The sequence below is a fragment of the Desmodus rotundus genome, chromosome 9 (assembly GCF_022682495.2).
Source record: "Desmodus rotundus isolate HL8 chromosome 9, HLdesRot8A.1, whole genome shotgun sequence".
In the NCBI taxonomy this organism is placed as follows: Eukaryota; Metazoa; Chordata; class Mammalia; order Chiroptera; family Phyllostomidae; genus Desmodus; species Desmodus rotundus.
Window position 1 is genome coordinate 2278994 of NC_071395.1, and position 13615 is coordinate 2292608.

At 52.4% G+C, this 13615-nt stretch overlaps 1 protein-coding gene and 1 long non-coding RNA gene across 10 annotated transcripts in view; one reads left to right on the forward strand and one right to left on the reverse strand.

The window, feature by feature from the left end:
- The window catches only part of LOC123480625 (uncharacterized), a 140105-nt gene that overhangs the window by 50073 nt on the left and 76417 nt on the right, over nt 1-13615 (forward strand). The gene's annotated exons all lie outside the window — the stretch shown is intronic.
- The window catches only part of PDE5A (phosphodiesterase 5A), an 84294-nt gene that overhangs the window by 26822 nt on the left and 43857 nt on the right, over nt 1-13615 (reverse strand). For all 7 annotated transcript variants that reach the window (XM_053911096.2, XM_024568574.3, XM_053911094.1 and 4 more), the window contains 4 exons: nt 12253-12361; nt 11222-11309; nt 6581-6756; nt 4618-4677 (listed from right to left, as the gene is read on the reverse strand). In XM_053911096.2, coding sequence (XP_053767071.1) covers nt 4618-4677; nt 6581-6756; nt 11222-11309; nt 12253-12361 — 433 coding nt within the window. The remainder of the gene's footprint in view (nt 1-4617; nt 4678-6580; nt 6757-11221; nt 11310-12252; nt 12362-13615) is intronic.

Genomic DNA, 13615 nt, shown 5'->3' on the forward strand with positions numbered 1-13615 from the left:
CCCTGGCGGGGTGGCTCGGTTGGTTGCAGCATTGTCTTGTACACCAAAGGTTGTGGGTTCCACCCCCAGTTGGGGAGCATACTGATTGATGCCTCTCTCTCACATCGATGCCTCTTCCTCTTCCCAACCCCTCCTCCCTCTCTAAAAAACCAATAAAACATATCCTTGGGTGAGGGTTAACACAATAAAGAAAAAGTGTGCACAAGCAGTTAACAAGGCTGTTAGCCTTTCTCTTCCTCCAAGAGAAAAGTGCATCCAATACGGATGAGAGAGAATTCTGCTTATGCAGAAGGAAGTGGCCACCCCGCTGCACGGGACCCAGAGCTGGCGGGGGAGACAGTTGAGCGAAGCACGCGAGGCAGGGTTAGCACATTTCCTTCAAGACCTGCAGCCTTGGGTTTTACGGTTTTTCCTTCTTTCTAACGCGGTATCAGTGGATTCCTTTAAATCTCAGTAAGGAAGAGGCACAGACTATAGAAATAGAAAGATGGATAACGAATATCCAACAGAAAAACTGGTACAGTTTTTCAAAACCACGTAAAGAAGGCAAATGCCAATGTCAAGATTTGGATAAAATATGTATATGCTTATTAGTAGAACTCACGAGTAAATTTATGGCTGCGACTGTGCACACAGATCTGGTGACATCTCATGAGCACAGAGGACGTCCCAGGATGGCGCCACGGCGTGTTGGAGCTAAGAATACCGTTGGAAATAACCCACTAGTCAAATCAAGGCAAAACAGACAAGGTTCGCTTGTCGAGTAAGACCAGGAAGAATCATCCAGAATCTGTCGAGTCTGGCCAGTGTGAGCCAGACCCAGCCAAGGCCAGGCTGTGGGCAGCTATGAAAGCGAGAGCACCCAGGGGGTCCACAGGGAGTCCAGAGGACCCAGACTGGCCCAGGGCGGGTCTCCAACACTGTCTGAGGGAAAGAGTGTCTTTGGTCCAGTGGCACTGGTTACGCAGATCAGAGGATCGACGACTCTTTGTTATTTTTGCTCAGCCTTCTCCATGCACAGTGTGGCTGTCGATAGAGATCTTCCCTACAAGTGAGGGGCTGTGCTCTCCTGGAGAGGGGGGACAGGCCACACGCTAGCACCGACTGGGGTGTCAGAGGTCCGGGCAGGCCTGCCTCTGCCTGCCCAAGCACGCCTGACCCGAGAGGGCAGGACGCGCTGGGAAACCCACCGCCTACGTGGCCAGCTTCTCCCTCTCTCACCCACCTGATACAAAGCCCTTCCACAGCAGCATCTCGATTGGCTTTCAGGCACCTCACCCAACATTACAGAAGTCAGGGCAGAGGCCGTAGGGACGGAACGGAGTCAGCCCCGACTCCGTGACGAAACGGAACTCTGACCCGTTTTTACGTGCTGCTCTTCTAACGAGAGAGCCGGGCAGGGGAGGCAAAGGGCCAGCCAATGGCATCGTTGCCTGTAATAAATATTTATGGCATCCTGATAACTTCCTAATCACCATAACCGGGTCAGCTGGGGGGCTTCGTTTTTATCTCCGTGACTTGTGACTAAGCGTCATTAAAACGCACATGGCAAAGTGCTCAGCTCAAGGCCCTGCTTGTGCGACACCCAATGTTAAGCCAAGAGATGACTCGATGTACAATAGGAAACTCAATAAACTGAAGGGGAAAAAATAAGGGTTCTGAATTTCCTATCGACAGAATTGCTTTTGTATAACGAGGGAAATTTTCTGGGCACAGGCATAAATATTTAGCATACTTTTTCATTCTCTTAAGAACCAATTTTTTAAAAGTTAAGAAAACATTTGATGGTTTTCCTGTTTATTTTAGGTTTTCAGTTGGGATCAACAGTCGGACACAGGACAAAGGCAGCGGTCTTGGTCACTGCCCACGGTGGCGCTGGCCGGTCCCAGGGGTTTTGCTAGGCAGATGGAAAACTGGAGTTGGAATTGGTTGCTGGATTGCAACCAATTTAAATGAATTATTTGACCTACAAGCTACGTAACCCTAAATTTCTCAATGCAGCTGCCAGAAATCTATTTTCCAAATGGAACAACAGATGGTTTGGAACAATAGTGCAATACAGCAATCTTCAGTTGTTCCAAAGTGGTTTTCCCCTGCTAAAATTATATACATAATTGAGAAAATAATTTTCAGCGTTTTCTGAAAGACTGTGCTATTTTCAAAGTGAAAAGCAAAGCTTAATAGCCTAGTGATTATTTTTTGGGCATTATCTCTAGGAAATACTCTATATGCTGGTTTTATTTATATAAAACAACACATAGCAGGGTGCAAACTTGAGTCGTTTTGGAACTTAGCAATCCCACAGTGCCCCCAGCACTTAAAAATGCGTCCTTCCCTGGGTGCTTTCCCAATCACAGTGTGATTTAGTCCGGTATGTTAGCACGCTAGGAGGGTCAGACAAAGGGGCCGGTGAAGCCTGATGGGAAAGACACTTTAAACCTATCAACGTTTGCAAATAATTGGAAAAAATGCTCACTTCTTCAAATACCATCCAGAACAAAACAAATATAGCCAATTCTGAACGAGGCTGACCTCAGAAGGAGCCTAACTTCTGGGGGGAAAACCATTTCAAGTTCTGCAAATTCCCCTCAGCAAAGGGCTCAGCTTGCTACTCTGTGGCCCCTGAGGATACAGTCCTCCCTCTCCCCCCTGCCTTTCCAGCTCCCCCTGCCTCCAAGCTAGGAGACCCTGAGTAGGACAACCAAAACACTGTCAACCCGAGTCGCATTTCAAAATGCTAGGGATACCGCTGTCTAGCGTCCTTGTGGGTTAACCACCCTTAGTTAACACATGCGAAGAACTTCGCACGTGCTCCATACATGCAGCTGTTCTCGTTATTACCCCTTCGTCCTCTCATCCTGGCTGGAGGGACGGCCCTCCTTGCTGCTCAGGCCCCTTCCAGGCCGAGATCCCTTCCCGCCCTGCACTGTGGCTCAGGCCTCCCCCTCTGCCCAGGAGCATGTTGGCTGTTTTGCTTGTGAGCAAGACACTTGTGAGCACAAACCAAGACAAAACAAACAAGAAAAACTGCAAGTGATTTAGCCAACACCCTTCATAGCTCCTCCTCCACTCTCTCTTACACAAAACTTGTCTTTAAAAAATAGTCTATCATTTCCTCCACTCCCTCGTCTCCTCCTCCCGTGCGCCCAAAGCTGCTTTCTCAACACCAGCTCATCTCCGAGTCCCGCAGCCTCTTCTCAGTGCTCACATTTGTCACCCTTCCTACCACTCAGGGGACCTCCCTCCTTTCGGAACCACTTCTGCTACTGCCTTCTGTCAGGTCCCCCTCCTGCGCTTGTTTTTCTACCCCATCTCTCAGCTCTTCCTGCTCCTGCTCCTTCTGTCTAAACCTACATTTTGCCCTCCATCTTCCCCTCTCTCTCTGCGTTCTCTCCCAAATGCTCCACTGCTGTGCCTTCACGACCATGGGGTCCCCCCCACCCTGAATCCCAGCACTGCCTCCCAGACCACCACCTCCAGGTCTGAGCACCAGCCCTACCCGCTCCAGCCCGTCTCCCCGATTGTCAATGTCCATCTGCTCAGCCCAGCAGCGCCTCACACCCGCCATGTTCTACATCAAATCAGCTGGCCCTCCTTCTTAATGTTCCCACTTTGGTTCTCAAGGGCACCATCGTCCTCATCCAGCTCACCTTCCTTCTTCACTGTCCTTAACAGGTGGTGCCATGGGGATGTGCATGGGCTCTGGGGGTGTACTGTGCATGTGGGTGCCTGTGTGTCTCCTGGCTCCCACTTCCTGCCACGAGCACCTTCAGCAGTCACCGGCTCCTGCAGCCTGTGTGGCCTCCACAGCTCCCAGTTCACACAACAAAACATGGGGAGGGCACGCAGGTGGTGGGCCACGGTGCTCTTGACGGTGACAACCACCACCATGCTCTGGCCCTGCCGGTCATCCCATACAGGACTCTCGTCCTGTCTCACAGGGACCCAATCATACCGCCATCTCAGACTTAAACTCAGAAGGCCCGCCATGGCTGGCCAGTGTCAATGCCTCAGATTTCCACGATATCAGCCAAGGCCGTCTCTGTCAAAAGCTACAGCTGGTGACATGCCACTGCCACATCAGCACACTTTGCTCTCTCAGCCTGCCCGTGAGAACGGAGCGAGAAGTCGGGAAGTGGCCTGACTGGAAGCCGATTTCAAACGCCGCTCCGTTGCCCACGTGGTCAGAGGTTAAACTCACTCTCGGTCCTCGGTAAGACCGAGTAGGTTTTCAGCAACGCACGATAAACTCCCGTTGCCGTGACCCTAACCAGACAACCACCTGGCCCCATCTCTGCAGCAACTGAAAACTAAATTTAATTTTGGCCTAAGATAGATGTAAAGATCAGAACAATTATTAGGAAAAAACCCAGCATCATCTAAGGCATGGCGAGTTAACGTAAGTCATTATCTTTGCATCACTGGGGACGGCAGTCCTGCAGGAAATGGGAGTTGATTAAATATGGTTTTGAGTGTCCATCCAAATCTTTGCCCCGCTCGATCAAATGTCTCAGGGACCGTTGTTGGTGGAAGCAGACACCGTGCGAAAGGCGCATCTGTGTGCGAATGAGGGTCTGTGGTCAGTCAGTCGCTTCTACAAAGGAAGCGGGGCATTACCGCCAAGGACTGCAGCTCTCTGGTCTCCTCCTCGGCCGCCGAGGCGTGATAGGACAGGACCTGCGGGAGAGACGGGCACGGTTACCCAGGAGGCCAGCCTTCGTGGGCTGGAGTTCCTGCTGAAGCTTCTTGGAAGGACTCGACCTGTCAGACTGCCAAGCCTTGTTCGGCTTCCTGCTTCCTTCATTCAACAGAGAAAATCCCAGATTTCCATTCAGTTGTTTATTGCGGAAAACAAGGTTATAGTCCCCGCATTCAAAGAAACCTGATATTGTTAATAAAACAAACACATTTATAAGCCACACTGTTGGCTCACACTTGGCAAAAAATTTAGTTTTGATTTTTTTCCCCCTTAAAAAACCCTGGTGTTAGTTGTTTGTGGTTGTGTAGAGACTTAGGACGACAGCATGTGCACAAGCTGCCGTTTGGGTGCTGCTGTTTGGGGAGCGAGTACGCTAGAGGTGCCCCTCAGATGAGGCCTGTGCCCGCTGCCTGGCGGGACAGCACTGTCACAGGCTCAGGGGCCCCTCCACACGCACAGGACTCCGGGTGAGCGCAGTGCTGCTGGCCCAGGGGTCCGCCCACTGCCAGCTGAGGACACCCAGGCGCAGGGAGCTCACACCCAGTGTGGGGGGAGGCTTGGGCCCAGCTTCCCGCCCTCCTGCTCCAGAGCACATTCCGTTACTCTCTCAGGGCCAGAGAGTCGGGCTCCCTGGCTCTCAGGACTGGACGAGAGGATCCCCGATCCCTGTTTCCAAAAGCGACAGCCTCGAAGTGCTGGGCCAGTGTTTCAGCCGTTCTCTGTACCGGGACAGTGGCTGGGTTTCAAATGTCTGTCATGCTGTCAGAACACACTTCTGCAAGTTCCTTTTGGTCAGAGATGACACAGATTGACAAAAACATCCCCCAGAGTTTCAACACCATTGGCAAAAAGGTACCCATTTTCAGACGTGTGGCACTCTGCAAACATATGTGAGTGTCTCTGCATCGTGTAAGCGTGTGTGCACGTGTATCTGGAAGTGAGACGCCCCCAGTTTACGACCTTATCTAACACTACAGTGGAACAGTTACTGTTACATGTTCCCCTTAGGAAGTAAAGGGAACCGCCTCGGTTATTGGTAAATCTCAGCATATGGGACACACTTTCTAGCTCTGTAGGTTGGGTATTTATTTATTAGGGGTTTGAGGAAAAGTTGTATCCCACACACCGATTCCAGTTCATCTCAACTAGATAAGAGCAGGCAGACACTCAAATGCATTTCACACCAACGGATGAATGACAGGGAGGCACCTGCACTTTTGGAAGTCTGTTTCCCTAAACGGGTGCACCTGGAAGGGGCTGCCCCACCTGGGTCCTGTGGGGGCGGGCCTGCCTGGGGCCAGTTCCCCTCTGGTGGCTCCCTGCTCCCTGCAGGTGGGAATTGCTGGGGGTGCTCGGCAATGGCAGAGCCCCAGCCTCTGCCCAATCAGACTCTTTAGGAGTCAGCTCATCGACCTGTAAAGTGAGTTTCTGCGAGATGATGAAGTCGCTAGTCTAGGAGTTTGAACTATGCCTGACTTGTGTTGGCTTTTCCTTCTTTTCCTTCTTTCCGATTCCCTAAGTGCGCTTAGGGTTTCTGTCTTTGTGAGTACAGCTGTTGGCGAGGTGGCATGGGGATAGGGACGGGCGGGCAGTGCCATCTGTATATATGGGTGACTCAGGTCAAGGCTCACTTCCCGCCGAAAAAGCAGAGGGCAGGCCGGACAAACCGGGTACCTGGGTTGTGGTTTGGTCCTGTGAACTTGGACAGATATTCTGGGTCTGTGTTTCCTTAGCTGTTTGAATGAGGACAGAGGGACTTGGCCCTGTGGCTTCCCTGATCCCGTGAGGGTGTGTGACAGAAGAGACCCTCGTGTTGTGAGGATGGCATGGTGACCTGAGTGTTTGCTGTGGACACTGGGAAGTCCCTTCTGCTGCGCTCACCTCCAACGTGACCATCTGCTTGGCCATGGCTCTCTCCACGGCTTCGTACATCTGCGTGTTCTGGATCCCCAAGCCGCAGAAGATCACAAAAGCTTCCAGAAACTGCTCGTCGTTCCGGTTGAAAGGCTTAACCTTGCCCGTGTTCTCCTCCATCTTATTGATGAGCTGGCAAACCCCTACCGCGACCCCAGAGGAAGAGCACAGGTTACTAGTGAAGGTCATGGTTTTCACTGACTCTGCCCCCCGCCCCCCGAAGACTGACTGGCCCTTTTCTCCGAGGAATGGCCAGCATCTGAGAACAAGCAAGCAGATCTGCCCCAGTACAGCACAAGCTAAGACGTGAGTGGAACTGATGTACAGGAGAACCCATTCCCTGCCGTCCTAAACACGAGTTGCCTGCTCACAAAGAATCCTGGGGCGCTGTTTTCTCCCACACTCGGTCGTGAGTCTTAGGTCACTTGAGTCCCCAAAGACAGTTTGTCCTTTGGAGACTGATTGGATTTTTGTGCCCCGACAAGAGGACAATTTTGATGCACGTCGGAGTTTTGGGTCCCGCAGACTGCATTTCTTTACTGAGAAGCCAGAAGTTAAAAGCACGGTTTCGTACGACATAGAACGCAGGGAACAGTTCTCCACGGGGTCTCGGATTTCAGACACGGTCCTCTGCATCGAGGAGAATCACATATGCAGACGACTTTTACTACGGCAAATACAAAATGACACTTCACTTAGAGATTGAAGCAGAGCTGATCTCTGAAGAAAACCCTCGCCTCCTCCGTCCTGGCCTCTCCTCAGGAGTCAGGCGTGGCCTCCACATAAGAGGAGGGTGACGTCAGTCGGCATTAAGATGAATCTCCCCTGAGCCTCTGGTCTGTCTGCGAGGACTCGGGTGGCCTCCCACCTCTGGGTGACACGTGTTGTTCAAGCCCTTACCTCCTCTGTCTCTGTGATAACAGACTCCGCCACCTGCACCCGTGGGGCGGGCCTGTGCCAGGTGCTCTTGTATGCTAATGACCTCACGATTTACTGTGAGGTGGGTGGGACCACCCCATCTTACAGACGAAGAAACGGAGTCTCAGAAAGGTGAAGTCATTTCGTCAAGGCCACTGAGCAAGTTGCCTGGAGGTGCAATTCAAACCCCAGCTCAGCCTGGCCCCAAAGGCCACTTTTTGCCACATGGTGCTGCTCGGTGCTCTTCCAGCCCGTTGCCAGCAGCCCCCGCTCTGCACCCTGGCCTGCGCGTGTCCACGGGCCTGCCTGCTCCCCAAGCTTCCGCTCCGGGAGGCCTGCCCAGGGAGCCCCAGGGGCCTCCTGCTTTGCTGGGAGGTGGGCACCTCTTCTCTGCGCCCTCCACGTCGTCACTTGGTGTATCACGCGGGATTTCAGTTGTCTCTCTTCTAGACTCTGCACCCCTGGGCTCAGAGATCTCATCTCTTCAGCTCCACTTCCTCAGCTAGTGGAAGGCCCGGCCTGTGGCAGGGGCTCAGAAACTGTTCATGGAGTCGGTGGAGGAAGGCAAGGCCACAGCTCTGGCCCCAGCTTCTTTCCCGGCCTGGCCACAGTCTGTTACTCTTATCTCTCCCAAAGGATCTCAGGGTCCAGGAAGACGCGAGGCCGTCCGCCCAGCCCCTTCATCTCCGAGGTGCGCGCTTTCAGTTCCAACGCTACGGGTGGTCTGCAGGCTCAGGTTCACCCTCCTGTGTGTGTCTGCGGGAGCTTTCCTGCCATAGACGGGGGAGCGCCTTCCGCTGCCTTGGAATCAGACTGCAGCGCAAAACTGAGTCGAGGAGGAGGGCGAAGCGCGTCTCCCTCGCCTCACCGGCAAGCGCGGCGCTGTGACACCGCACTGTTTAGTACGTGTCACCACACACGCAGGGCAACGCGAGTTACTTACACTGGAGAGGTCCTGAAGTTTTGGTTTTTGTTTTTTGGGTGGAATGGGACTAATTCCTTCAAAATATTCCCTGAAATTCGTATGAGTAATAGATATAAGAATTCCTGGTAGATACAATAGGGGAAAAGGCATATTTAGCCTATATAGGAAGGACAGCTGTTAAAATAAATGAATGTTGGAAGAGAACACTGTTTCCTTCACAGTGTTGGAAGCAGAGCGGTGGGAACACTCGGGTTCAGCCAGAGCACGTGGGAGATGTGGGATGGGCAACGAAAGCTCAGGGACAGATCTGGGGACGCAACAGGCCCCGTGCCAGGCCAGCGTCTGCAATTCCACCTGAGAGGCAGTGATGGGAAACGAGGAGGGGGCGGCAGGTCACAGACGCACACGGGCCCTTCGGTGTGTCTGCACCGGGCCCGGGGGTGCTCCACAGGAACCCCACAGCAGCGGGGGCTGGCCTGTGCTGTGTAAGGAAGGTCAGCCGCGCCCCTGGTGTTGTTCAGGCTGCATCTGGGGACAGTCTAGTCAGGGATTCAAAGCCTCCGTCTCATCCCACCCACACGACAGCAGGAACCATGGAAGTTTCCTTCTCACACTTGGAATCAACTCGAGCCGGCACCTAAAGCCCCACCAGGGGAATCATTTCTTTTCTTCCTGTCTGCTTACAGGGAATTTCTCTCTGCAGAAACAGCCCTTGCTTACTTTGGGCCCTGTTCTCAAGTACAGTGACGCAAAATGTACGCCCAGAGAGGTCAGGTTGTTCCATTCCTTTGCTCACTTGTCTGAAACTGGTGGATCATAGAATGCGAATTGTGAACCGGTAGGAACGGCTGTGTGCAGCGACCGCACAGAGGGGGGCCACGTGCCCACTATCTTCCGATCGTTCACGGAGGGTGGGCGCTGGGAGTCCTACCACCCCCCCCCCGACACCCGACTACCTGTGTGACTTCCTCCAGCCACACCCGTTCCCTGGTTTGTTCCGAAGAGAAGCTGCTGAGCAAAATCGAGGACGGGACCTGATGTGGATGGTTGCCACGGGGTCCTCCTCCTCGTGAAAACTCACTCGTGAATAACACCCCCTTCTGGAGGTGTTATTGACGTTCAGAGGTCAAAGGAGCTGTAATTCGTCCTTATACTTAATATGGAAAAGCACGATACGTATAACGTAGTTTTCAGCTTGAGCTTCCTGGGAGATAAAATCTCGTAACAGGGCTGACTCGGGATGGTATTGCAGGGCACCCTCGTCAGTTGTCCTTAATTGCTTGTGTTGGGGGTCCGATGGGTGGTGAGCTTCTTGAAGAGAGAACTCCCGTGCAGGGTCGCCCGGCCACACTGTTTCTCAGAGAACGGACAGTGCAGGTGACCAAGCAGCTAAGCGGGGAGTCGCCAGGCTGGCTTGGCCAGGGCCAGGAGCCGACCCCCAGCCACACTGCCCTCAGCACGAGGTGACCACGCTGAGCACAGACCCACCTGTCTGGGTAGATCGCAGTGACCAAGTTCACAAAACCGACATGTCACATCCACCAAGACACTGATCTGTCCCTGGACAGCAGCACCTGCCCCTACAGCTCCAGCCGTGGCTCAAGTCCAGGTCACGGGCTCACACTAAGACACAGCTGTCAAAGTGATGGGTCTTTGACAGGACCGGAAAAGCACTCTCCCCCTTAGAGTGACGCCAGCTTGGAGAGGAGGATGATCAGGGCACGGAAAGGCAGGGAGGGGCAGGACGCTCTGTGCGTGACCGGCGAACCATCTCAGGTTGCACGCTGGCCCTGGGGCCGGGACCCGTGGGGAAGTATCGGCCACCACCCGCAGCACCCACTGCCACCGAAACAATGGCCTCGCCCCCTGCCCACACGAGGGACAAAGGCCATGACTTCTGCACATTCCCTGGACAGGTACTTTCCATCTTCTTCCTCCCTATTCTCATGTCGACCCCCCCCCCCCCTTCTGACTGATACTCTCCTTTAATAACACCACAGTCGGGTCTTGAAACCTGGAAACGATTCAGACTTTCCAAGGCGAGGGTTTGTACCTCAGCTGTGCTCCACTAGGGCTTTCCTTCAACAGTGTAGCCTTTGGAAGAGCTCCCTGCTTCCTTCATTGCAAAGAGCTTGGGAGAAAGCTAACGGCTCAGACTCGCACAATTACCTGGATTTCCTGTCCTGCCATGAACAGAACCTGCAACGCCAGGAAACACCAGGTCAGTAACAGGAGACGTCGCGGCGTTTCTCTGAGGACGCGCCCCTCCACCACGCCCGCCGGAAAGTTTCTCTATGAGCTCAGACACGAATCTGAGCTCCCCGTGGGTCGGGGCCTCTGCCCTGGTCACTGATTTACCCCAAGTGCTGACAACGGCAGACAAAGGGTTCACTAAGTATTTTCGATGAATGGATGAATACAACTTACAGTCTAAACCACACACTCATGAAAGAAGAATCAGAAACCAGGAAGCGAGACTCTGAAATGATACACAGTATCGACCTGATGTCTCCGTCTACCAGCTTTTTAGCACATCCTTCTTAGACACAGATTCCTTTAAAATAGGATTATGGTAGTTACAAAAATACATCGTAGTCAGTAAGATATTTAACACATGTCTGTGGCCATTTCAAAATTCTTTTGTCCTTTCAATTTTTATCTGATACACATTTCTTTAAATTTGCACTTGGAAAAGATGTTTCTGGGCATATACACATTTTTTTTTTCTTTAGTAAGGGCAGCGTGGAGGTTAATGAAAGGCTTACCTATCACTTTATTCTTCTTTCCATTTTTTATAGGCATACAAAGCAGACTTCTGATGCCCTGCTGGTTTACGTTCCCTGTGTTTTCATTCTAAACAAAAACAAGAAAACCAACGAAAAACTATGAGAAGGCTGACTTGCCCATGAGGTACTATTACGTGGAATATGTCGGACACCTGAGACCACTAACGTGGCCGTCGTGTACTAGCTGGAGGATAGAGAGCAGGAATGGTGCTGATGCAATCTAAAGCAATCAGCCTTTACATTACTAAAAATAATAAATACCCGTATGTCCTCCTTTCCACGTTAAACGGCCCCAGCAGCTTACAGTACTAGAACACACACACCCTGGGGAGGCGGTGTCTCAGGTGATGCAGCGAGAGGGGCAGAATCCAGAAGCATCACGCCCCGGGCCCCACGGTTATACACTGGCCCCCCTGTGGACGGACTACCACTGTTTCTAATGCCCACCCTGCTGATTTCTAAGACGTGCCCTGGACACGAAATAACAGCAAGACAGCAGCCCTAACAGGCCATGCTTTCCTGAAAGACAATGTGAGAAAATGCCAGAACTCAAGATTTTCAATGGCTGATACACTGGTCTTTGTAGCTCTGCTGTCAAGAAAAACAGACTCCGTTTTCCACAGAGCTACTCTGCGGGCTGGATCTCTAGTAACGTGACTTCAGGCCACCTGGGACTTCATTTTTTAGTATAAACTCGAGAATTCTAGCAAGCCTGTCTAAGGAATGTCATTGACACTGAGTTGGTAATAGATAAATCATCTCAAAACTAGTGTAGTTCATTAGTACCTGTTCACACAACTGCCGAAAGTGCACAGAAAAGTACTCGGGGGTGGCCCACCGACTCCGGCAGGTGGGAGGAGCTACTTGCTTCCCCTTCCTCTGGTCAGGCACAGCACAGGCCACCCCTAAACCATCCCTGCTGGCCAGCCCTCCGGCTGCGGGGTCGCCGCTGGCCCCGGTCTGAGGGGAAAGCCAGCCGGGAGCTCCAGGCCCAGCCCTGGGTCACTTACCGTCCAGGGGAACCGCCTGTCCTTGCTCACGTCTGCGATGTTGAGGACCTCCATGGTGTTTTTGACGTACTGGGCGTACATGTAATTGATCCTGTTGGGGTCCCGCTCCCTGTGGAAATCACACGTGTGAGTCCTCTCTGGGCAGAGCGGGGGCGAGTACGGGAGCAACAAACCAGCCGTGTACGACAGGGCAAAGCATGGAAAAGGCAGCTTTACATGTATTTGGTGACTCAGAACCTTCAGTAGTTACTGTCATTGAAATGTTTCGAAAAGACAAAGACCCCCAACTTTTCACGTCTCCTGTGACAAATTTTCAAATGTTGTAAAGTAATCGAATTGGCGTTGCTAATGCACATTGATTTGGGGGCTGTTTAATGTAAAATCCATATGAACGTTCTCCGTGACTTATTTTTCATCAGATTACGGGATGACGAGGGACGGGCCTGTTTCACGTCCTTGGCTATTCACTGTGGCCTCTCCTTCCCAACGTCTTTTCCACATTTCAGACGAGGGGAAAGTCAGGCAGGCCCAGGTGCATCTTATTAGGGAAGCTCTCGTCTCTCCTTTTTCCTCTGAGATCTTTTACGATACTTTTTAAATTAAACTTTATCTTTTTCAAAAAATTCTCTTGCACTTAGGATATTTTCCCCAGCTTCTTGCTTCACAGGTCGAGCACAAAGGGTAGTCTGATGTCGGAGGGCACACGAGCTCAGGGCCCATGCTGGGGCTGGGGGACAGGGTAACACAGGCTTTTCTGTGAGGATGCCGCCCGTGTCCCAGGCAACGAGGTCGGATGTGTCAGAGGGCCAGGTCACGGGCATTTATGGTGGAGGGAGGACACGCCCATCAGTACTGTAAAATAGCTAACTGAGAAAGGGGAAGTCCAGTATGGGAGGCACTTCAGAGTCAAGTATGAGCCTCAGAAAAAACGTCCACTTGTTCCGTGTGCTCGAAGTCCCCGAACTTTCCCTCACCCCCAGCTTCCTCTTGGACAACCGGCCCACGAGCTCCTGCAGCTCCGCACAGACGCCTGAAGTCTGGCCTCCTTCCCGGCCGAGGTCTCCCAATCTTTCCTTCCTTTTCTCTGCATTTTAGCTTAAGTGTAGTTTGCTCGGATTGGGTGCTGACCGTGTCTGGCATGGTGTGCGAGTGACAGGGAGCAGAGAGTCGGGCCGAGCCGCTCCTGGGCTCCCCGCTTCGCATGCGGTGTCTGGGTGGAATCCCGAGAAAAGCTTACGAGATACGATGTGCAGGATTTAGGTACAGAGAACGGATTTTCAAACTACAATATTGCACATATAGCAACCCTCTCGGGGAAGAAAAATAAGCTTCAGTGACGATAGGAAAACTGCAGGGGAGGGGA